The 22,330-nt window shown below is 44.0% G+C and overlaps 1 protein-coding gene across 3 annotated transcripts in view; it reads left to right on the top strand.

The window, feature by feature from the left end:
• The window catches only part of GRIP2 (glutamate receptor interacting protein 2), a 126,113-nt gene extending 108,096 nt beyond the window's left edge, over window positions 1-18,017 (top strand). Inside the window, exons 21-25 of one of the 3 annotated variants that reach the window (XM_019504905.1) lie at window positions 2,411-2,531; window positions 10,026-10,262; window positions 11,900-12,046; window positions 14,000-14,083; window positions 15,612-18,017. In XM_019504905.1, the coding sequence (XP_019360450.1) occupies window positions 2,411-2,531; window positions 10,026-10,262; window positions 11,900-12,046; window positions 14,000-14,083; window positions 15,612-15,809 (787 nt within the window). In that variant the 3' untranslated portion in view covers window positions 15,810-18,017. Of the gene's footprint in view, window positions 1-2,410; window positions 2,532-2,570; window positions 3,879-10,025; window positions 10,263-11,899; window positions 12,047-13,999; window positions 14,084-15,611 lie in introns of those variants that run through there. The other 2 variants (XM_019504906.1, XM_019504907.1) reach the window with 2 other exon arrangements.
• Window positions 18,018-22,330: the final 4,313 nt, after the last annotated feature.

Here is a 22,330-nt window from a genome sequence, read left to right on the forward strand (position 1 = left end):
TCTCCCACATAGAAGGGCTGTGAGGAACTTCCTACCAACCTTGTGTGGGGCTGAACTGGAACCGTCAGTTTAGAAAGGCTTTTACATAAAGGATTCTGGGTTGGCTGTGGAGGGGAAGGTTATAGCCATCCTTCACTTCTACCGCTGAAAATCACTCCTGCTTGTTCCTCTACCCACACAAGGTTGGTAGGAAGTTCCTCACAGCCCTTCTATGTGGGAGACCCAGGGGTGACCTCTTGCAGCGAGGTGCGTTTATTTTGTGACTAATCCTACCTTTGACATCCTCCAAAATCCCCATAGTTCTGTGTGTCATGTTGTTGGGTTTTTTTTTTTTAATTTTTGTTTGTCAAAACAAAAATATGAGAACATCTCATGGCCATTTCCACCTATTGAAAAGGAATAGAACTGGAAGGAAACTGATACTCCTTTTGGTCCCCATCAAGAAGAGCCAACTTCAAAGAGGTCACCTATTGTTAATGGCTTCCCACAGGAAGCCTCTTGCCAGCTGTAATCTGAGCTCTTGAAGCCCTGCATATTTTGACTGAGAGCCTTGGAAAACAGGCAATGATGTTCAAGCCATGACTGATTGTACCAGATCCTCTCATTACAAGAGAAAAAATAATTCTCTCATCCCTGTTACTTTCATAGAAGACTCTGATGCTAGAGTTGTAAGAGCCCCATGTTCATCCATATGGAGTCCTGAATGCATTTTTAATAATGAGATGTTTGACTTCCTGATTCAAGAGACAAGAAACTTTTAATGACTACATCTCTGTCACTGGACACCTTACAGGAAAGGACGGAAGGAAAGAAAGAAATGCAAAATTTGAGTCTTGAGCATTGTGATAGCAAGTAGCCTTAATCTAAAGGAGATTTTGTGTTGATAATATCCATTTTTACCTGCCTAGCACAATAAACTAAAGGCTTGAGTTGAAAGCTGATACCCAAATAACGGCATGTGCTGAAAATCCCTGGAGTCCTGATTGTGCAAAAAAATTGCTTGTGTGCTTGAATTTATGTACTCTGAGTAGTCCTGTTGAATCCAGTGGGCCTACTCAAAGTATGCCATATTATGCATATGCATAAAGCTTTGTAGGATCTGGGCCTGAATTCGTATGAAGATAGGGGCTCTTTCAATCACTCAGTTGAACACAAGCAACCACTTTTTCATTTGTGCTCAAATAAAATAATATTTAAGTTATGCTCAATAGCACAGCTAAAACGTGAATAGCCCAGCATATGCATTGTTTTCAGACACTGTAACGATAAAACTTCATATTTATGTATTTACTAATCATATGGGTAGCAGCTGCTCTAGGACAGCTCTAGTGTCACTGATGTCCTGGGGGCTATTGTACCGACTCTTTCTTTAGGCATTTTTGTAATGAATTGTTGGCTCTCAGGATTTCACCTACAGAACACTTCCTTAAAGACCACATAACACTAGACCAAGCTCTTTGTTATCGGCACTGTTTTACACAATGCCTCCTTGTGCTACTGTAATCCAAACAATAATACGAAGAATTTCCTGGGCATTAATTTCCCAAGTCACTTTGGAGGATATCCATGCATTTAATTGCCAGTTGCCTCACAGGTCTATCAGAGTTAAGCCTCCTGCCTTACTCCTAGAGATACGAACGCTGCATTTGTGGGGAAATCCAGTGTATACATAATAGGCAATACTGGTAGAACTAGTATAATCTTTTAAATGGGTGCCTAACTACTCGATGGGCTGCTATAAGTCCAATGATTGTTGCATAGGAGTGGGAGTGTCCTAATTGTACCACCACCCTCTCTGCTATCAAAGTTAACAGAAGTGAAATTGGGGTTTCATAGGGGTTGTACTCTAAAGCTCACTATATAGTTGATTGCAATGTTATGTACTTGGCCAGTCTAGGGCAATCATTTTTATATACATCTTCTTACATTATTTACACTCACAGAAACCTAATGTATTTCTCATTTTCTCACCATGTCTGTTACCCTCTGTGTTTTTCTCTCTTCTCAGGTGTTCTGTGTCTCAGATCTGAACTCTGTCCCATCAGCCTTTGTACTAACAGTCTCTGAGGCTCCTGGTTTACCCATAATGCATCCTTTTTCTTTCACTTCTCTATTTCACCAAAACGTCTTCCTAAACCTACAATCTTCCTACAGGCATTTTTATTTACCCTTTTGAACTTGACATTACTACACCAACTTAATTCTTCCTTTGAAAGACTCTTGCCCTGTTAGTAAGTGCATGGAGGTTTTATATTTGGACTCCTTTGCCCGAAAAGTTCATGTTGTTTGCGTTTGTATATGAAGACTCTTCAAGTCTCTGCTTTTACTGGTGAGCCACTTGCTCTAGCCTTGCGGCTTTCATCCTGCTGCAGAAGAGTGCTGACCATTTTTGGTTCCTACGTTACAACAGATATCCCAACCGCCAAAACGGCCTTGAGACCACACACGAGGATAGTTTTTGGCGTGTTTTTGGAGAAGCTTTGGAGGACTTGGAAACATGCGGCCAGTCTGAACTTTTGAGGGAGATTGAGGTAAATCGACTTTCTCACTAACCATTTCATTCTCATTAGGTGTCTTAAGTCACTGGCTTCCTACTCCCAGAATTGGCATCTATATCCTCCTGTGACAGTGGTGTTGGGAAGGGATTCTGTTTAATTAAGCATTTGATCCTTTGGTTTGTTTGTGCGAAGAGGTGAGTAAAGGTCACTGGCTAATAGTCTACACTCAAGTTTTCTCTCAGTGTCAAATACTCACAGTAACTTTTCTTTCTCTTTTTGCTACCTGACTAGCTTTAGAGCTGACCAGACCGCTTCCACAGAACTATTTTTACATTTTCCCTATGAAATGCCAAATGATTTTTTGAGAATTCAGTTTGCTTATGATTTTTGAGGTCTATCAAGTACCTAAAAAGGGTCCAAAAATCCTAGGTACAGAATGTTTGGGTTATTTTAGCTGTTGTTGGGTCCAGCACACATCTTTTGCATAGATGTCACCATCCCTAATGCCCATTCAGTAAGCTGGATAAGTGGAAGGTTTCAATCCACCCCTCCCCATGGAAAATCTGAGGAAACATTCACGTTATGGAGAAATAAAGGTGTTTCCTTTCCTCACAAGCTCCTCTCTTTCCTTTTTTCCACAATGCTTTGGAAGTTGTGCTACTGGGTTTGTTTATGGGGTTTGGCAGCTTGGAATTTAAAGCTTTGCTTTGGAAGTGATGCACAAAAACACTCTACAGAAACCCTTTCTGACACAAAACAGTTGATGTACAGTCAGGAACATTTCTGTTTCAGTAGGCTGCGAGAGGGGACATGCCATCTTCCCCATCCTCTAGCTGGCAGTGGAGGTGGTTTCATTCCAGTTTGTGCAGGTGGACCACATGGAGTGAGGTGCGCATAGATCATGGGTCTAATACCCCACCCCGGGGCTGAATAGGCAGTACAGCAATAGGGAAAGCAGGAGGCAAATTGTAGTTTAGATGTAGTTTTCTTCCCAGGCTGCTCCAGGACGATACCACACTATTTCCTCAAAGGAGATCATAAAGAGATTTTTGTGGCTTGTGTTCAGTCCCATTGGAAGTGGCAGAAACAGTCCTGTTTACTTCACTGAATGTAGAAGCAGGTCCTGGAGAAGTGTTCTTGTGCAATAGGGTTTTAATAAGAGTTCATTTGAGGATCCATCGTAGATGTAATGTGTATCTTCACCCCAGTGTACTTAGACCACACTAAATCTGTGGCATGTTAAACAGTGTTAAAGTTAGAACGTGCTGGGAGCAATCGCACATTAAGGATTAATATTGCTTCTTGCCTACACAGCTGTGACTTGCCACTAGAAGGCTGGCGAGCAAGGGCATGGCTAGGAGACAAGACACCTGGGGTGTGTCCAGACGAGCACACATGTGCAGTATGTGGCACCACAGACCTATCTGTGGTGCCACACATGGCATACACCACACATGCAGGCATTCCCCATGCTGCTAATTTGCACCATGGGAATGGATTTTGATACCAGAAGGTGCCTGTGTCAAAAAAAAAAAAAACCTACAGCAGGAAAAAGCAGGTTGGCACACATGGCAGCAGTGTACCCTTCCCAAAACTGGAGCCTGGCCAACCAGAGCCATGCTCCAGCTGCTGGCCAGGCTCCCTGCCACTGCTGGAGCCCCAAGAGGTCACCAGGACCCCAGGTAAGGCTGCAGGGGCCAGCCCAGGTGCTGGCCCCAGCCTCCCCTACCCTACCCAGGGCAACATGCCATGTGCAAGAGCACACATGGACAGGTGCTCCCTGGGGGCAAGTAGCAGTGGCACGTGTTATGCTGCTACTGTTTGTCCTCAGGGAAATGCATGTGCCTGCACGTCTGGAATGCCTGGAATCTGTCCCTGCTGGGTGGGGCGGTGGAAAAGCTGGGAGCAGTGCATCCTGGGATGCTGTATGACTGCAGATTTTTATCTCCATGTAGCAGATTTAAAGTTACCCTAGCATGATCTAGGTAGTATGACCCATAATTAATCATCACCTGAAGTGGCATAATTTTGAGATGCTTGGAGAGCACTAAGCCTAAGTTAATGAGCTTTAATGTGGTTATGCTCGTGTTTTAAGTGCCCTTAGTATGGTCTGAGGGCAACATGTAACTTCATCCTAAATTTCAGTGCAGAGCTGTGCAGGCAAGAAGCAATATTAATCCTTATTGTGTGATTGCTCCCAGCACGTTCTAACTTTAACACTGTTTAACATGTAAAATCCCCATTGTAAAGGCTTCAGCCTCAAACCCAGTATCAAGATCTCTCCATTGTCTCTTTCCATGTCCTTCTTTCTTCTCCTTGTAGGTTCTTTTAAACAGTTAGTTTGCTGGAGCTTTAAAATAAAAGATGATTTCAGACCTCACTGAAGTGGAGCAGATGCAAAAGAGCTGGTTTTCCTTTATTTTAGCTATAAAGATACTTGGCAAATTTGATCCTTGACAGTTAAGGGTGGAAGACATAGATGAAATTAGGTGTGCTCAAGCAAGAATTGCAGTCCATTTATCACAGTAGCTTTGGTTTTTGGGGTTTGTTTTTTTAAAAAGCAGATTTTTTTAAAGGAAATAAATTTTACAGTCATTGATCTCTTGGATATGAACATACTTTAGCAATGCAGGCAGCTGGAATGTTAACCTTTCAAAACTATTATAACCTACTTTAAAAAAAAATCAAAATGATTGTCGCTGAAAGTATGAATGTTATTTTCTCCCTGCTGATGTGCTACCCTAAATATGTAAACATATTTGGCTTGTGAGGAATGTCTGTGCAGGGGGTATATTTATATCTTCAATGTATTTGCAGCACACTGAGCTAGCTTAGAGCAGCCCCAGGCTGGCAGCATGACCCTGGGGTCTCCTGCATGCCACAACAGCTCCAACCCAGCTCAACATGCTGTGGTTCCAGGTGCACATGCAAATGGTGCTCCCAGAGCAGTAAACTCTGGAGTGTATTGCTTTGCAGTAATATGCACGTGTAGATACACTTTGTTCGCATTTTTTTTTTGTTTGTCCTCACCATCAAAGCATCTACTGTTGCCTCACAGTTAAAGCAGTTATACCTGATGTGGGAACATATGTTTTGGTGCTGAAAGTACTGGGTCCAATACTTGACCAGTGACAGGATGGGTGGGTTTAGGAGGGAGAGGGGGGAACGACAAAATGGTGGATCCAGCCGGTGGCCAGACTCCATTTCCCAGCAGCCCCTGCCGGCATCACTGTGGAGACCCTAGGACCAGTGGTGCCATGACAGTGCACAGCCAGGGTTTCCATGAAGACTGGCCCCAGCAGCACTGGCAGGGCACGCGGCTGGGCAGGGAGCTGCTTTGGGGCTCGGATCCTGCAGTGGTGACTGTGGTCTGGAGCTGGGACAGAGCTGCGATCCAGTGCCTGAATGCCCCTGCCCAGGGCATTGCAGCTCCCCACCACACTGTCACTGCCACAAGATCCCAGCCCTGGAGCAGCTCCCTATCCAGCCGTACATCCCACCAGCGCAGCTACGGCTGATATCTATGGAAACCCTGGCCCTCTGTCATGGCCCACTGATCCTGGGGTCTCCATGGTAGCCAACCACAGTGACATGGGCAGGGGCTGCTGGGAAATGGAGTCTGCCATGGGCCCCATCTGGTCCATGGGCCGGACTTTGCATGCCCCTGTTTTAGACCGTGCAGAAGCTCAACTGCCATAGCCTTGTTAATATTCAATAACAACCTGGAAACATGACTCCAGGTGTTAATTATTTTCCTGCACAGCAGTACTATATCAGCAGAGCCTAGCAACCAACATGGCAGGTATTTAAGCCCATTTAAAAATAACTACAGTATCATCTGGTTTGTGTCCCCCATAGTAAACTTGGGTGTAGCGAGGTAATTCTGCTAGCAGTTCTTTCCTCCTTTCTGTTTGTCCACATTGCGGTCAAGGTGTGACTGCAGTCCGCAAGAACATATCTGAGCAGCCAGCTTTAAAGTAGCTACCTTGGGTACTGATAGCAGTGTGACCACAGTAGCATGAAGCACAGCTATGCCACATAAGTATTGACACGGTGTCTTAGGCACTTTTTGCCTCCTGCCTCTGCATAAGTCTGTGTGAACCACGGTTTCCTTTTTTGAAATGCAGTGTTGTGCAGAGATGCCTGAGCTTGCTTTGAACAGGCTGCAGCTGTTACTGTTTCTAGTGTCTATGCTAGTGCATTTGTGTTTGCACAGGCCTGCTTTGGGCCATGTAGATCAACTTGCCCTTTAGTTGCAGGGTTCCCTCCTTTTTTAGAGAGCCTTAAAGTTTGCTCAATGCCTGCCATTGGGACACACCACTCTAAAATAATCAAGGTACTGCCCTCACCAACTGATGAGACAGAATTGTGAAAGCCTGGTTTTGTAGGTGCATATACTGTCTTCATTTTACAAGTGGGTAAACTGAGGCATAGATTACATCCCACAGGAGTGTGTGGCTAGTCCAGGAATATTTGGATGACCTAAGTTCTACTCTTGTGCTTTAACCACTCAAATATAACTCTCAGCAAAACCCCCTTAAGGGTCCGGTATCCACACAGTACAGGTCAAGGCCCATCTCCCCTCTCAAGTTCATGATCCTTTCACAGGCTCAGCTGTTGTACCTTTTGCCTTTGTGGCTCTGCGTCTGTCCGTACACTGCAGCTTTCCTTCCCTTTGGTTGTGATAAATGGACTGCAATTCTTGCTCCTTTCTGTCACAGGTTGCCTCTGCTTGCCTTGAGCAAGTCAGCTGGGTAAGATTTTCAAATGGGTCAGAGTCCTGTTTTTCAGAAGCAGCTTCAGCATTTAGAAGCCAAAGGCCTATTGACTTTCAGTGTGATTTACGAGCTGCATTTAGATACCTACCCACCTTCAGAGGTCTTGCCCTAGGCTTCAAAATGCCTGACAATACGTCTACGCTGTTCCTGGCATTCTCAGGGGGAAAGACTGCTGACCTACTCTTGAGTCACATGCATCAAACCCAGAAATGTGGCAGTGAAGCTACTCTAGAGATGCCTCTGTGGCCACTCTTTAAACCTCTGTCTCTGGCATGCTTTGAAACCCTCTGCAGGAGATGGCCTCACAGTGTCCTTGCCATCCCGTTTCTGTGTACGATTTGTAGAAGCAGGAGAGGATGTGGACAGTCCTCTCGGTGAGCACTAGGTGCTCAGTGAAGGCACACATCTAAAGTCATTTTTGACCATGGGATTTAGGTTCCTAAGTCACTGAGATGCTGTGACTAGCAAAGATCTTTCACAATGGATAGCAGGTTTTTCATTTCACCTAGCTGCTTGCAGGTGAATGCTTCACACACCAGACAGTGAAAGTGCTAAGGAATTTGAAACACATAAGGCCTCCATTGTCCAACCCAGTTCAGAAAATGGGGGTGTTGCAGACACATTTCACATAGTCACTAGGATCCACAAGTTTATTCTCCTTTTTTCCAAACCAAAGCAAACTTGAGCAGGCAGGTTTTGATTAGAGGTTTAATCAGATGACATTTTTGCCATGCATGTGACAGATTGCTCCTTGACTTGCCTTCTTTAGCAACTGCTGAGCTTTGCTCCCTGCTTTCTACCTTTTTCATTTCCTTTCCTGTGTCTTTTGACATTTGAGTGGACTGTTTGACCTTCACAGCCTGACCCCTGAAATTAAAGTTTTCATTACTAATTTAAATAGGCCACATGACTGGGAGCCAGCTGGGGTCCTATAGATTGAATTCTTGACTCGTTCCTTAGCTTTGATCAATATAATCCCTTTAATGAAAAACATCACCCGACAGAATGAAATCTACTTAGCATCCACTTAAAGGTGCCTCTGTCAAGTGTGACTGGTGCTAAATGCTATTTGATTTCATACTTTTAAGTTGGTTTTGATTTAGCTTTGCTAACTGGAGACTCCCATGTACTAACCGATAAAAATCCGAATTTCTTTTACTTAAAGAGCCATCATGAAATATATGCTGGGAAGGCAAAAGTAACATGCCAAACTCCTTGAGCAATGTTGTGGGGAGGGAATGTATTATCCCATGGCAGGGAACTGAAGACACAGTACAAAAGGAGTAGACTTGCATACAGTCCTGGCTAGCCCTTCAAAAAGCATATAGTATATACTGACCCAGGGATTGCCTCGTATTGCTAGTGCTTCCAGAGCCCATGGTTGCATCTCTTAGACATGCTCTTCCTTGAGTATTAGCACTATTAGTAGGTTTTTCTTGATGAGTTTTGTTCTTTTGCATTTAAGGAGTACTGATCTAGGAATAATAAGCCTGGAATGGACCTCCCAGGGCAGAAAGTCCAGTACCCTGTGTTTGTATGCAATCATTTATCCAGATTTTTAACAAAGACAGCTATTCCATACTCTCTCATGCACCACACTAGAAAGCACCTTATGTAAAAGGCCTACCATGTGCTGTAAGTGAAGGGCAGGTGAGACAAGGGCTCCAACAATATCTATGTCATTGCGATTGCAGATTTTTGAGCATTATATGCTTCACATGTACAGGTAGGCTGAAGAGGGATTTAATATGCTGTTTCTTAATAGTAGAGCAGTGCAACTTTGGCCAACAATAACATTCCCATTGGGCTGCCCCCTGGAACTGTCTGTCCATGAAGCAGAATGGCACCATCAAACTAATGTTTCCAACCTTGTGACATCTTTTCCAATGTGCTGCCGCGTAATACTGTAGTTTTGTAAGTAAAATTTGTAGCAGAATAGCAAATCCAGATGTAGAAACAGAAAAGGGTGATGTCTTCAAACAGACCAGATTGTGTGTGGAATCTTCTCTCAGGCTGAAGTCACTTTTTAAAGAACAAGCTTTTGCGCTAAGCTGGTAGCTGGAAGTGCAACTTTTTTGCTTGTTTTGATTTATTTTGGCACTGAAGGACTTTGATTCATTGTAGTTTCATTCTGAGCTTGTCTCACTATCTGTTGACCATCCTCAGTGTATGACGGATTCACCTTGAAGGTTGTGTCAAGGGGATGTTGATCTGATGCCAACAAAATTTGGAATTCTTTTCACGTCCGCGCCTGGAGCACGTGCCTCCGTTGTATGACTGACGCTGTGCAGTACAGCAGATAAAAGAGTTATTCAAAAAAAGAAAAAAAGAGGAGAGAACCTTCAAAATATTTTCATTTCAAAAAAGTCCTTTCATTTTTCTGGAGGCGGGGGTAGCAAAACCCTGACTAAAGATTTCTGGCCAGTAACTTTGAGAACAATTAGAAAAACATGCTTGTACTTTCTGAAGCTGGTATGTGTAGCCAGCCAGAAATGACTACAGCATCTGTTGAAGTGAATTTGTGTTCACAAAAGCTTGTGCTGTCTCTATATAGTTTATTTAGTTAATCTAGAAGGTGCGTATCTACCCTGTGCTTACTCACATATAGGAACACAAATAGCATTCCCTCTGATTAATGCTTAAGAGATTATCTTTCTGCTTCACTGTAAGTCCCTCTTTTTTGTCTAGAGTCCTTGCCACTCAACCCCTCATCTGGTCTTATTGAGCTAATTTACCACCTTATCCACAGGCATCCATCATGACAGGGAGTGTGCACAGCCTGGGCTTGGAAGGAAGCAAATTGCTCATGGACTCTGTTAGCCAGTCAGGATTGAGCCCATTGAGGAAAGGATCTTCCAGTTATGATGAAGGACAAAGTGATGGCAACATCACTCCCACCAAGAAAAATGAGAGGAATCTGGAGGTGAAGAAGATTGAGAAGGAGATGCAGGAAATCATGTCTCCCACCCCCCTCGAATTCCACAAGGTGCGTGCTTCGAAAGAGCTTGTTTCTTGCCACCTGAAGGCGGTATGGTGACGAATGGGATTTAAAGTGGGGATTGTGCAAACATGCCTTCACTGAGAAGATGTCACAAAAATGCCCTTGCTCCCTCTTAAAGCACTAGTCAGGCGCACGCAAAGTATATCTCTGCGTTTCCAGGGTGTCAGGGGACTGGAAAGGGTTTGTTTGTATGTAGAAAGTTTGTTCGTACAAACAGGGACATGTTTTGGAGCAGACCTCAGCTCTTAACGAACTTTGAGAGAATTTTGATGCAAGGCTTGGCCCGTCTTTGTTTCATGTTCAGTGGAAAACACCAGCCTACAGCAGTGGTGCTCAACCTTTTTAGACTCAAGGCATGCCCTGCTAAATTCAAGGCACCCATCAGAAAATGCCAGCTCTTAGTTTCTGCTCATTTTTGACTATGGAAAAAGAATAAAGCAATTTTTCTATTGTCAAGAACTCCTAAAGACCACAACAGGTCAGATCTTTTTAACACTATGATTTTTTTTAATCTGAAATCATTGGGTTCATCTTGTGAACCATGTTTGTATACCTACCACAGCTAACACTGTGTGGCACCCCTGGAGGATCTTAAGGTGCCCCAGGCTGTAGCTCAGTGATTCTCAACCAAGGCGCTGCAGCAGCCAAGTCACTGGTTTGCCATTATAACACAAGATTCCCCGGCCCCAGGGATGAACTAATGCCTAGGGTATGCATAACAGAGCTGAAATGTTAACAGTATGCTCAGTGGCACCCACCGAGCTCTGTGTAGTATCAAGTGCAATCCAGTAAACCCCTTACTCTGAGGAGAGCATCTAGTCGAAACCTCCTTAGATGGAATCATAGGTGTGGGATTTCAGGCTTGTATTAAAAATGGGACATTTCTATTTATACTCAAGGGTACTGGATCAAGGCCCTTAAGGATGATGCAGGAGTAATATTATAAAGGCGTAATTACTTGTCAAAATTACTAATGAAGAATGCTACTGAAGGAAAAGAGAATGATGGATTTCAAAGAATTTTTAACATGACAGAATTTGCAATTATGCTGAGTGGGATAACATTATTAGCGCTTATCCTTTGGGGCATGATTTTCTGTTCTGAAGAAAAATTCCTTCACAACCCTGCTTCATAAGGTTTTGTAAAATGCTCTAGAGTGCTCATGCTTCCTTTGAAACATCCGGCATTGTCCCATCTGGAGATAAGATTCTGGCCTATGTGAGTGCACCAACATAATATTTCCTGCTCCCTGTTCCCAAGGACACTCTCTGAAAGCATGGTGCTCTGGAGCAAAAGAAGGTCCTGAGCATACTTGAAGAATCTGCAATCTGTGAGGCTTTGCTAGACAGTTGGTAGGGTGCAGTAATGGTGGCAAAACCTAAACCACAACTCAGGCATAGCCACAGAATGCTAAATTCCTTGGGGATGAGGGACAAGTAAGGTATGGAAGAGCTGGCAATTTGTGCACAAGGTTGCTCCTATAGACAATCTGTGTCTACTCAGACCAAAATCACTATCCTGTACCATGCATGTTATCTCCAGAGCTCCTGACCTCTTTCTCCCTTGTGTTGTGAGTTGTTCGTGCTTCATTAGAACTTTCTCTCCAATGACTTTGACTGTAGATGACACTCCACAAGGACCCTGAGAGCCAAGACTTTGGATTCAGTGTGTCCGATGGTCTCTTGGAGAAAGGTGTCTATGTAAATATGGTCCGTCCAAATGGGCCAGCTGATCAGTGTGGCCTCAAACCTTATGACAGAGTCCTTCAGGTAAGGCATGTGAACCACTCTGGGACAAGAAAGATGTGAGTGAATGCAAGAAAGAGAAGTGAAAATGAATTGTGGTGACACTGACTTTATAAAAGGCAATAGCTAGACAGTTTGGTTGGCAGCTGTCTGCCTTTGGTGACCTGGTATACCTGGGGCTAGTGTTTAATACTGGGAGATCCCTACAGGTCAAGTGTGAACTTGAATTCCCCATTATTTGGGGGAATTTTCATCCAGATTCACGTTTCTTAGTGCAGTTCCTCACTAAAACCAGCTGAGTGTCTTTTTCAGCCTTTTTCTTTAACCCTTTTTCCTTGTTCACGTCAGGGTTTTTTTTTCCCCTGGGAAAACTGGAGTTAGAAACATCACTCAAAATGGGATCGTATATGCAGTTCTACAGGGTTTTAAATAGTGTTCACATATCCCATTTAATTTGTACAAGGCGGTTTCTAAGAAATATCCTTCAAGAGAAATGATACTCCTATCCTTTCTTCCTCTAACAACACCTGAACCAGCAAATATTTGCTACAGAAAGCAGCATTTGGTCAAAAGTGAAGTCCCTAGTAAATATACGGGTGGACATACCTGATCTCTGAGGGGAGAGCAATAACAAGGAGATTGTGGTATTTTAGATAGGTATCAAAAACCCTTAAAATATTTAGCGAAGGTGACACAAGTTCATGCCTGATAGCAAGAGGGAGAGTATGATCAACCAAAAAAAAATGCTGCCACTTGGGAATACAAGTATTGTCACCCTCTTGGAAGCTCTGAAATACCATGAGGATGTTAAGTTTTAGGAATGTCTTGTGGGGTGAGGGAGGTTCAGGGGCTGATCAGCACCCGTGTATTATGTACCTCAGGTAACTAAAAAACTTGGCAGCATTGTGGGGAATCTTGCTGGAGCACATTGTAGTCCATAGCCAGGTGTCTGCTCCACAGCTGTTCCTTCTCAGCATCTCATGAAAGATGGTTCAAGAATGAACAAGAAGGTAATTAGGTTCCAAGCCACATTTGCTGAATGCTGGATACGTTGTAGCTGTACAAATGCCAAGGGTTCTGCTGGTGTGTATGAAATCTTAAAGAAAGCAGAGCCTTTGAGTACCCCCAGCTTCGGTATCTGCTTTGCACTACTTACAAGTAGATGAGATCATCTCTTGCCTGTAGCTGCGGTCTTGGCACTAAGTCTTGAGCTCAACAAGGGGTTTGCAGAAAAAGTGCCATAGGAGGATCCAACAGAAAAGCACAGTTGCTGATGATTCCCCCTGATGGTGGTGTAAATTCTCTAGGTCCTCCCTGGTTCTTTGGTTCTCTTACCAGTAGGCTTGACAGGATTCAATCTTTATCCATAAACATCGATTTCACCTGTCACTCACACACCAATGGAAAATATTTCCATTGGTAATCATCGAAATTTATAGAAAAGGGATGTAAAAAAAAAAAATCTGGAAAGAGGGTAAGGAAATCTCGGGCAGGGGGCGCAGTGCACATACACACTCACACACATGCACGCGCACCAGTGCAGATGGGGTGGCCCAGGAAGCCACTGCAGGAGCTGGGAGGGCTGAGAGTGGGGGTTGGAGGGGCAGGGCTAATGGCAGCCAGTGGGGACCCGGTGCCACTGGTTGCTAACTCTGTGCTGGTCCTAGCTGGGAATCGGGCACCAAGCTCCTGGTGAGCCTGGCCTGGTCCCTGTGTGATCGGGGCTCACCAGGAGTTTAGCCCCTGCCCCAATCACACATGGGCCAGGCTGGGAACATGGGGAGAGGCAGCAGCTGCCTAGCTCAGGGCAAGAAGCAGCTCCCCATGGCTCTATCTGGCAGGCATGAGCAGAGGGGCAGCCAGACCCCTTGATGGCCACAGCTTCCCACCCCTCTGGGTAGCATGGGGACAGTGGCTGGGCCCTGGGGGTACCCCCACAGACTGCCCCAAGCACGCTGCCTCTCCCTGTGTTCCCAGAGCTCCAGCGCACCGCTGCCCTCCTCTTCTGGTCCCTGCGCACCTGGCTCTTTCCTGATGAACGAACAGAATGACTTAAAGCAGGTATGCAGCATTGATATTTACTTTTATATAATTTTAACGTGATTTTTATGAAGCTTTAAACAGTGTAGCGCCATTACTAAATTGTCTGCCTTCACACCCCTAATCTCATGTCATCCTGAATATTTAAATCAATACGAATTGATAAAAATAATGAGAAGCCAATAAAAATATAGAGAAAACTATACTATTGCCAAAAGTCAGCAAAATTGATGAAAACCAATGAAAATTGATAAGAAATCAAAAGAAAAGCTTAAAAATAGACATCAATTTTAGCTATCGAAATTATCTGAAAAAACAAAAATCAAATTCTGCCAATCCTACATATCAGCCAAGAGCAGTCCTTACCAATCTGCCCTGTGCTGCTTGTCTTGGAACCAGTGCAGTTGTACCACATCAGTGCCAGGGGAGCTGTAGGAGCCCTACACAGTAGACTTGTCACAGAGCACTGTGCCCTGGATGCTTCATGGGCTAAGGAAGAGCCTAGGGGACAGGGCTATATGGATCTTCCATTTGTTGGCCAGTGAAGGAGGCACAGCTTGGATCCAGATGCTGCCTCAGCAGTGCGGAGATTGGGATGGGGGGTGAACATTCAATTCCCCAAACCTGGAGAACATCACTGCACCAACTCTAACTGCTCTGCCTAATCACAGGGGCGGGGAGAGGGTTTTTCCTAACTCTTACATTCTTCAGGCAATTTTTAGTCTTGCTTTGGAACGTGTTTTAACTTCCACTGAAGTTAACTGGAAAAGCTGATTTATTTATTTATTTATTTTACAATTTCTACAGAATACTTGGGAGGTCTCCGCTGCTCATGAAAAGACCTTGCTTCTAGCAGTCCCAACAATGCATGAGTGCTCTAAGTGGAGAAGCATACATGATATAGTCTACGCACAATACCTAGAATCCACACACATGCACACTTTCCAAAAGACTGCTGCTAATCTACTTGGTTGATAAAGACAACCAAGGGTCTGATAACAAGGGACATATCAGCTATGGATTTGGCAGCAGCACGGTTGTGTTGGGGTGTCAGTGAAAGCACTGATTCCCTTTGGATCCCAGAGTCATGGTCTGCTGAAAGTAGACGGTCATTTAAAATACACATTCTGAAAGAGATTGGTATCCCTGCCACTCTTGCCATCTCCTTAAGATGTAGATTAGAGACCAGCCGGAAAAAGAGCCGCAGTTTTGAATCCTGCAAGATACCAAAGTTTGACTCTGGCTGCGATCTTTGCAGCTAGGGGCTGCAGCTACTTTGGCGTGTGTTCTTTTATTTCCTCTCAGCTATTGTTGTACAGGAGATGAATCTGTTTTAGATGCTGCATTAGACTGACTAGTTCAATTCCTACGATCCTGCCAAATCCCATGCCAGACTGCAGGGATGACAGTGCTGTAGGAGCACATATTCTGTTGTCTTTGCTCCAATCCCAGGGCTCAGTTCTAGCAGCTTTTATGTGTTTTCCAGTTAACAAAATGTGGTGTTCTTGTTTTTCCCTCCCTGTTGCATACCCCAAACCTGTCCTGGCAGGTAAATCGCATCCGAACAAGAGACTTTGACTGCTGTCTGGCTGTTCCTCTGATCTCTGAGGCAGGAGAGAAACTGGACCTGGTCATTAGCCGAAATCCTCTGGCACTTGCTACCAATGCTCAACTAGGAGACAGTGGGGAATTGCTAGTCCAACAGACCTTGGGCATGGAGGCCAAGATGAGCAGACAGACACTCTGAGGAGGGAGGATTCGAACAGGAGGTACCTTCAGGCCCTGGCAGGGCAGAGAAACTGTTGGGTATCCATTGTGTTTTTCCTGTTTTGCACTGGTATTTGTAATGTAACATGACTTGCAAAAGTGGGGTGTGTCTAAAACTCTTAATTCGGAGACCACCAAGCAGTATGAGCTATGTGGAATGAGCAGCTTAGGCTTTGGATAATACAGATGGTCAAATGAGCTGCTGGTAGCAGAAAACAGTATCCAAGGTTGCTTACTATTGACAGGGCAGCCTTCAGTCATCCCTCCACTGAGGTGAGCTTTCACCCTGCATGGGGTCATGGAGAGAGGGTCAGCCCCTAGGCCCTCTGCCACCCTCCTCCTGAAGGGCTTGGCCATCCTTTAAATGTGCTCGGTGCTATTTTTTTTTCTTGTTTGCCCTGTTAATCGTGTACAGCAAGATCAACATGACCTGTGTGCTCCAGTAACGGAAACCCTGCTTCATTTTGAACCATGATTGCTAAACTGGCTTTGAAATTCCCTTCACTCACTAACACTTGGGCAATGTTGACATCCATTCAAAACATCTCAGACATTTTTGCCAGTGGGTAGCTGCCATTTTTATGCATTTAATTTGAAGCCAAATCCCTTCTGAGAATGGTTTGGTGTCTTTATCTCACGCTTGGATATCTCTCCCCATCACGACTCCACCCCACTACACTTACCCCCTTTGGAAAAACAATGAAGCACTTTGCCCACTTGGCAACTCTGAGACATGATTGATTTATTTGTCTGCATATAACTGTACAGAACTTTTAGAGGAACGTGGCATCCAGGACAAAAAGCCAGTGTGCAGTTGTCCGAAGTCACTGGCCCTCTTGTTCACATAGGCCATCCGGAGATGTCTCTCATTTTAAAAAAAACAGAGTGTTCAGGCTAGTAAACAGCTGAACACCATTCATCTAGATCCAAATTCCGGGTTTTATTCCCTCCTGTTTTCAGTAAATAGAACCTTGTAGTCTCTTGGCAAACACTGGCACGAGAAGCCCTCTGCTAGATTGATGTTGTCTCTTCTGTTTTTATAAGCTGGTCCTGTATGGGGTCATTCTAGTGCAAATTCAAATGTGTACCTTTTATTTTTAATGCTGATGATGGGTTTTAGACTCTTCCTGTTGTCTGCTGTAGCTGCCCTCTGGTTGCCTCCTGTTAATCTCTGTGATTTGTAAGCCGGATGCCTTTTCGGTCCCTGTCCTCTCACACTGCATTGCCTCACCTTCTATAGCAGATACGGGCATGATGTTTGCATTGGTTTAATGATCCTCTGCAGCAAACTAATGAGAATGCAACCCAGGCCATGAACTCATCCCTTCTCATGTCCCTAAGCTAGATCGCCAATACCTGTGCATTTCTACACATGGCAAAAGTGAGCGCCTGCTCCATGTGTCACGTGTTAGCACTTTATTCTGATTTTTAATTTTAACTGATGTCAGAAGGGCCTGATTTAAGGGAGGGTTTTTTTTTTTTGGGGGGGGGTGTTATTTAAAGATCTCTACTTAGCAGAATTGGTCTATTCCTTATTTATTTTTTTTATTCTTGTTGTTGTGTATTATGGATGCCACATTGATGTAGGTTTGAAGTGTTCATTGTCCCACCAGGACTGATTGCTTTGTCTGTACTCTAGCCTGTTCCCTTCCAACAGCCCAAAGCGTCAGGCTGTTTCTTCAAGACACACATCCAGTCCCATCCAGCTAAGTGTAGTTGTAGCCATTCTCTTCAAGTATGCAATATCCCATGCCATTGCTGCCATAACTAGATAATGTGCCATAACCAATACTGCGGAGCATTGACAGTGCAGCCAAAAGTGTTTTTTATATGCAATATTCTAAACAGCAGAAGCTCGCTGTGGCTTCTCATAGGTTTTTAATGAAAACTTTTATTAAAGGCTTTAAAGAAACTCGGTCCTTGTATCCCTTCCTATGCATTTTGAATGATACTAAAATGAAATGCATTACTTAAATGTGTATTTTTATCCATATATTAGAGTGTATTCCTTGTAAAGTATTTTTATATGCTAATTTTCTTATGTATCAATGAAAGCACAATATTTAAGGGTACAGCATTTCAAAGAATATTTTAGTCCAGTTTTGGACCTATTTGTAAATCTCTGTATTTAATTGGGATTGCGATGACTTTGATTTTTTTTTAATTAAATAAAAACAAATGAAATGCATTGTTCCCTGTTCTCAGATCCCTTTCTGCTAAAGGCCAGGAACTGGATAATGCAGCACATCCAACAGCGTTTCACTTTCTTTGCATACCCTGCAACTCAACCCAGTGCTCAAGGCGTATGCAGGGTGTAAGCCCCAGACCAAGATGGCATGCAAAGGAGGACAAAATGTGCACTTCAGCTTGGGTCACTAGAGGTAGTCCTGCCTCAGCATGATTAATTGGCTAAAGCCCTGGCCTGGAACTCAACATGGTCTATCCCCAGTTGTGTGACTGACTTGCTGAGTGACTTTGGATGAATCATCTCATTGTTTAGGCTGTATTTTCCCTATCTGTAAAAAACGGAAATAATAATATTGACATTTTAAAGCACTTTGAGATCTACTGATGCCATATACTTTATCTGTAAGGTAGGATTAAAGTTGCCTGGCACTTCTTTATTATGTGCCCCTGTTTTCAGTTGTTTATAGCTTGAAGTGCTTGGGTTGAAATGTTCCATGCCAGATGTCTGCCACAGGCTGCTTTTTTTTTAAATTTTTTTTTATGGGGGTGGAATTTGGCCAAACCGGTTCTGAGAGGGGGGTTAGGGAAGAGACCGCTTTGCCTAAATTGCAGATCCATAAAATCTGGCAGGGCTGGGATGTCATGGATGTTCTTTTTGCCACCCCCATGCAAATCAGCCAATATTTGGCCAAGTCATAATAAGTCTTTGAAAAGATTGCAGTTCGTATATGCTCAGTAGGGACTTCTTAGATTTTATCCTCTAAATCCCTGGAAGGTCTCATTGCAGTCTGGGGCTGAGCAGGAATTGCAGGTCTCAGTCAAACTGCAAGACTCCATTTTGAATATGAGTCAGTTTGCTGCCTTTGTTGCCAATTACAGGGAAAAGAACTGGAATTTCAAGGAGCGATGGCACAGGGCCAATAGCTAAGTGCCGTTCTACAGGCAGTGCACTTAGGGAGAGACATGGTATGATCCCTCTCCCCTATACCCCGGAGTGATGAATGGTGAGGAGGAGACATTGCCATGGCAAGTGCTTACAGGTAGGTACTGCTATCTGTTCCCCCATGCCCAGGTACGAACATATTTGTGCACATATATTGGGCAACCCAGCCCGGGGGGTGAATTCAGAGGTATAGAAGACCACGGGTTCTACTCTTCAGATCCTACGGCTTCCCAGCTAGAGTAATCCCTGCACTCCCTGTCTCCTGTGCCTACACAAGGGTCTAACTTTCTGTACCTTTCCCTCCACCCATGTGTGTTGGGCCCAGACACAATCCAGATATAAGTCTTGCTGGGAAACCTTGTGAATTTAGATGTGGTTTCTACTTACTGCTCCACGTTGCTATCGATTAAAGCAGCCCTTAATCTTGTGCGTACTTTGCCAGTGAACTTGAGGCAGATGAGTTTCCTATGTGCTTAAGTAAAACACTCTTGACTTGAAACCTCAGGGAATGTAACAGCATAAAAATGAGCCTGTAAAATTATACTGCCTAAAATGGTAAGGCTTGTTCAATTTGCTGCAGCTGCTAGTGTTGCTGTAGGGCCAGCTTTTGCCACATGTTATGCAATGATGATGCAAATTGGTAGTTTCCATTGCTAGGGTGGTCTCACATATGTTAGTGCCATTGAAGCTCATTATAACATAGAGCTGAGGCTGAATCTACTTGCAATAATCCATTTTCAGTTGTATCATGGAAGTAACACCTGGAGCAAGTTTGGGTAATCAGCCACTTGCCTCACAACCTACATTATCATGTATGCATGGTATAACATCAGAGTGCATCCATTTGATCACTTTTTTGTACCCTACAAACCATAAGTAATGGGGGGGGGGAGCGTACCCCCCCTCAAGATTGGCCCTCACTGGCCAGGAAGTGGGGGTGCTGGGTGAATCGCTGGCCAGTGCCCCCCCTGAGATTGGCCCTGGCCGGCACTTCCGGTCTTGCCACTGGCATTGTGATCGGAGGCACTGGTTGCCCATGCTACAAACTAGCTGTTCTTGGAGAAAATCCATAAGAAGGGAGGAACTTGATGAATCCAAAACATTTGCTGAAATCAGCTGTATATGACAACTCTGTAAAATGGTTCAGTGATGAAGCACAGGTTTTTGTGGTGGTACATCTTATTGAACCAACTATGTAGTTGGGAGGGACGTGGACAGTGGTGAGCATCTCTGAAACAGGATGTCTTATACAGCTCCGTCCTGCAAGGCATGGAACGCGTTCATTCCAGGTCAGCAAAGCACGTCACTTCCTTTCCACTCGCTTGGAGTTAGTCGGGGCTCATCACACGTGTGCTTTTGTGTTTTGCTGGATTGGGGTGAGGGGGCTTATTACTTTGCAGGATCAAGGTCAATTGGGAATATTCAGAGATTGCCCTTTGTGTTAAAATGCCTGTGGTCAGGTGGTGGGTGGAGAGCTGCTCTTTTCTGACTTTTTCGAAGTGGCACATTCTTTAGAACAAAGAGGTTTGGGAGGTCTGGCATCTGGCCCCTGGTATGTAAGAGTCAACTTCCAATACAACTCAGGGCAAATTCAAGAGCTGTGTGCACTTGCTAATGTAATGTGATAAATGTGGTTTCAGAGAACAGTAACCTCTTCACCCAACCTCCTTGCACACCAGGTAAGAGATTCCCACTTGAGAGTGCTTGCTTAGAAAGTAGGACTTGACTGCCTTCCCCATTAAGGAGCCCTATCCAGTTACAAAATATGCACTGCGCAGGGTTGTGTGCAGAGCTGATTGCTGTGGTTTTACAAGGTCCTAGGACAAATGTTGTGGGGCTTGGGAGCCACTGTTAGTAAGGAGGGAATAGCATCCCTCAGTCTTGTTTGCCTCAACAAACTGTGCACTGTTTCTCATTAACAGAGGTGGTTTGTTGCCTGAGTTAAATACTGAGGTGCTGTGTAGGGTGCATGTTTTACAGGTGGACAGCATCTGTCAACCTTTTTCAGCTAAATTGAATTTCATTGGGTGCAAATGAATGGAGTTAGAGAAAAGGTGAATTTGACTGAATGAGTTCAGTATTGAGGCAGGAGGGGATGCTAGCTCGTATGGAAGTCCAGATCCACTGGGGCATATTCTACACCAGGGGCTCGGACCCAAGGGTGAAAGCCACTGAGATGAAGAAAACCCACGAGGCACTGACAGTGAAAGGGATGTGGGGGAAAAGAAACTAGTGATCTCCAGCAAGGTCAAAACAAGGAGTGGATATGAGTGATAGGCAGCAGATCAATGTGATCAGCCAAGCTGCAAGAGAAGGGGACAAAGTCTGAAGCGCCATTACGTTTTCCTTTACAAGCATTAAGAAAACACCTGTAAGAGCCATGCAGGTCCCAAAGAATTATACCAATGTGGGTCCCAAGGTTGGTCCAAACACCCATCTGCAGTCCTTGTAAGGTGCCCATCACTGGTTGCCTCACTATTTAGAGTCTTTATGAACAACAGGAAACTTCCCTACCATCCAGCATCTCTGTGATGTTGCTGAGAAAAGCAATGTGCCAGGCAGACAACACCCCCTCCCCATCCCACTCCACCTCCTCTGTGAAAGATGAACAGCACCTTCCTCATCTCTCCCAAGAGGGTATTCACAACCAGTGTTTGGACAAAGGCCAATGGCTAAAGTTAAGTCAAAGGAGTTGGGGAGGGGGAATGTATAATAAGGCAGCCATTTAAAGAAAATTCGAGCAATATTCAAATGTTCGAAATTGGGCAAGGGCATGCAAAAAACCCCACAACCCTTTGAACTCAAGGAAAACATGATTTTTTAAATCCACCCAGGGCTGGGTACAGATGTAATGAGGAGCCAACACACTGAAAAGACTGTTATTCCCAACTACCCTATTGTTAGAAGCTATTGCAAAGAAGGTGTTGAGCTTTAAGACAGAACAGCCCCCACAGTTCATTTGAAATGAAAAAAAAAAAAGAAAAACACATTTAGTTTATAAAGGAACATTTTATTTTGTTATAAGGTGATTACAAACCCATCTAAAAAAGCAAAGATGACTTAAAAATATCGATATACATTTTATTTCTCTAAAAAGCAAAACAGAAACTGCAAAGTACAAACATTTACCATATACACAAAGGCTAAGTTTTAGGATTAAGTTACACTCCAGGATCTTATTCAAATACAAATATTTCTTCCTGGAACAAAAAACTTTTAAAATGTTTTTAAAAATGTTTTTAAAAAAGTTCAGATGACTTTTTAAGGAGGACACGGATGTGTCCTCAGTCTGCCATGTACTATTCATCACATGTTACAGTCACAGTTTTTAGGAACTTAAATGATTTTTTAAAAAACCACCACTGTTTTTA

Source organism: Gavialis gangeticus, unplaced genomic scaffold (genome assembly GCF_001723915.1).
Source record: "Gavialis gangeticus isolate Ggan-Ray unplaced genomic scaffold, GavGan_comp1, whole genome shotgun sequence".
Classification (NCBI taxonomy): domain Eukaryota; kingdom Metazoa; phylum Chordata; order Crocodylia; family Gavialidae; genus Gavialis; species Gavialis gangeticus.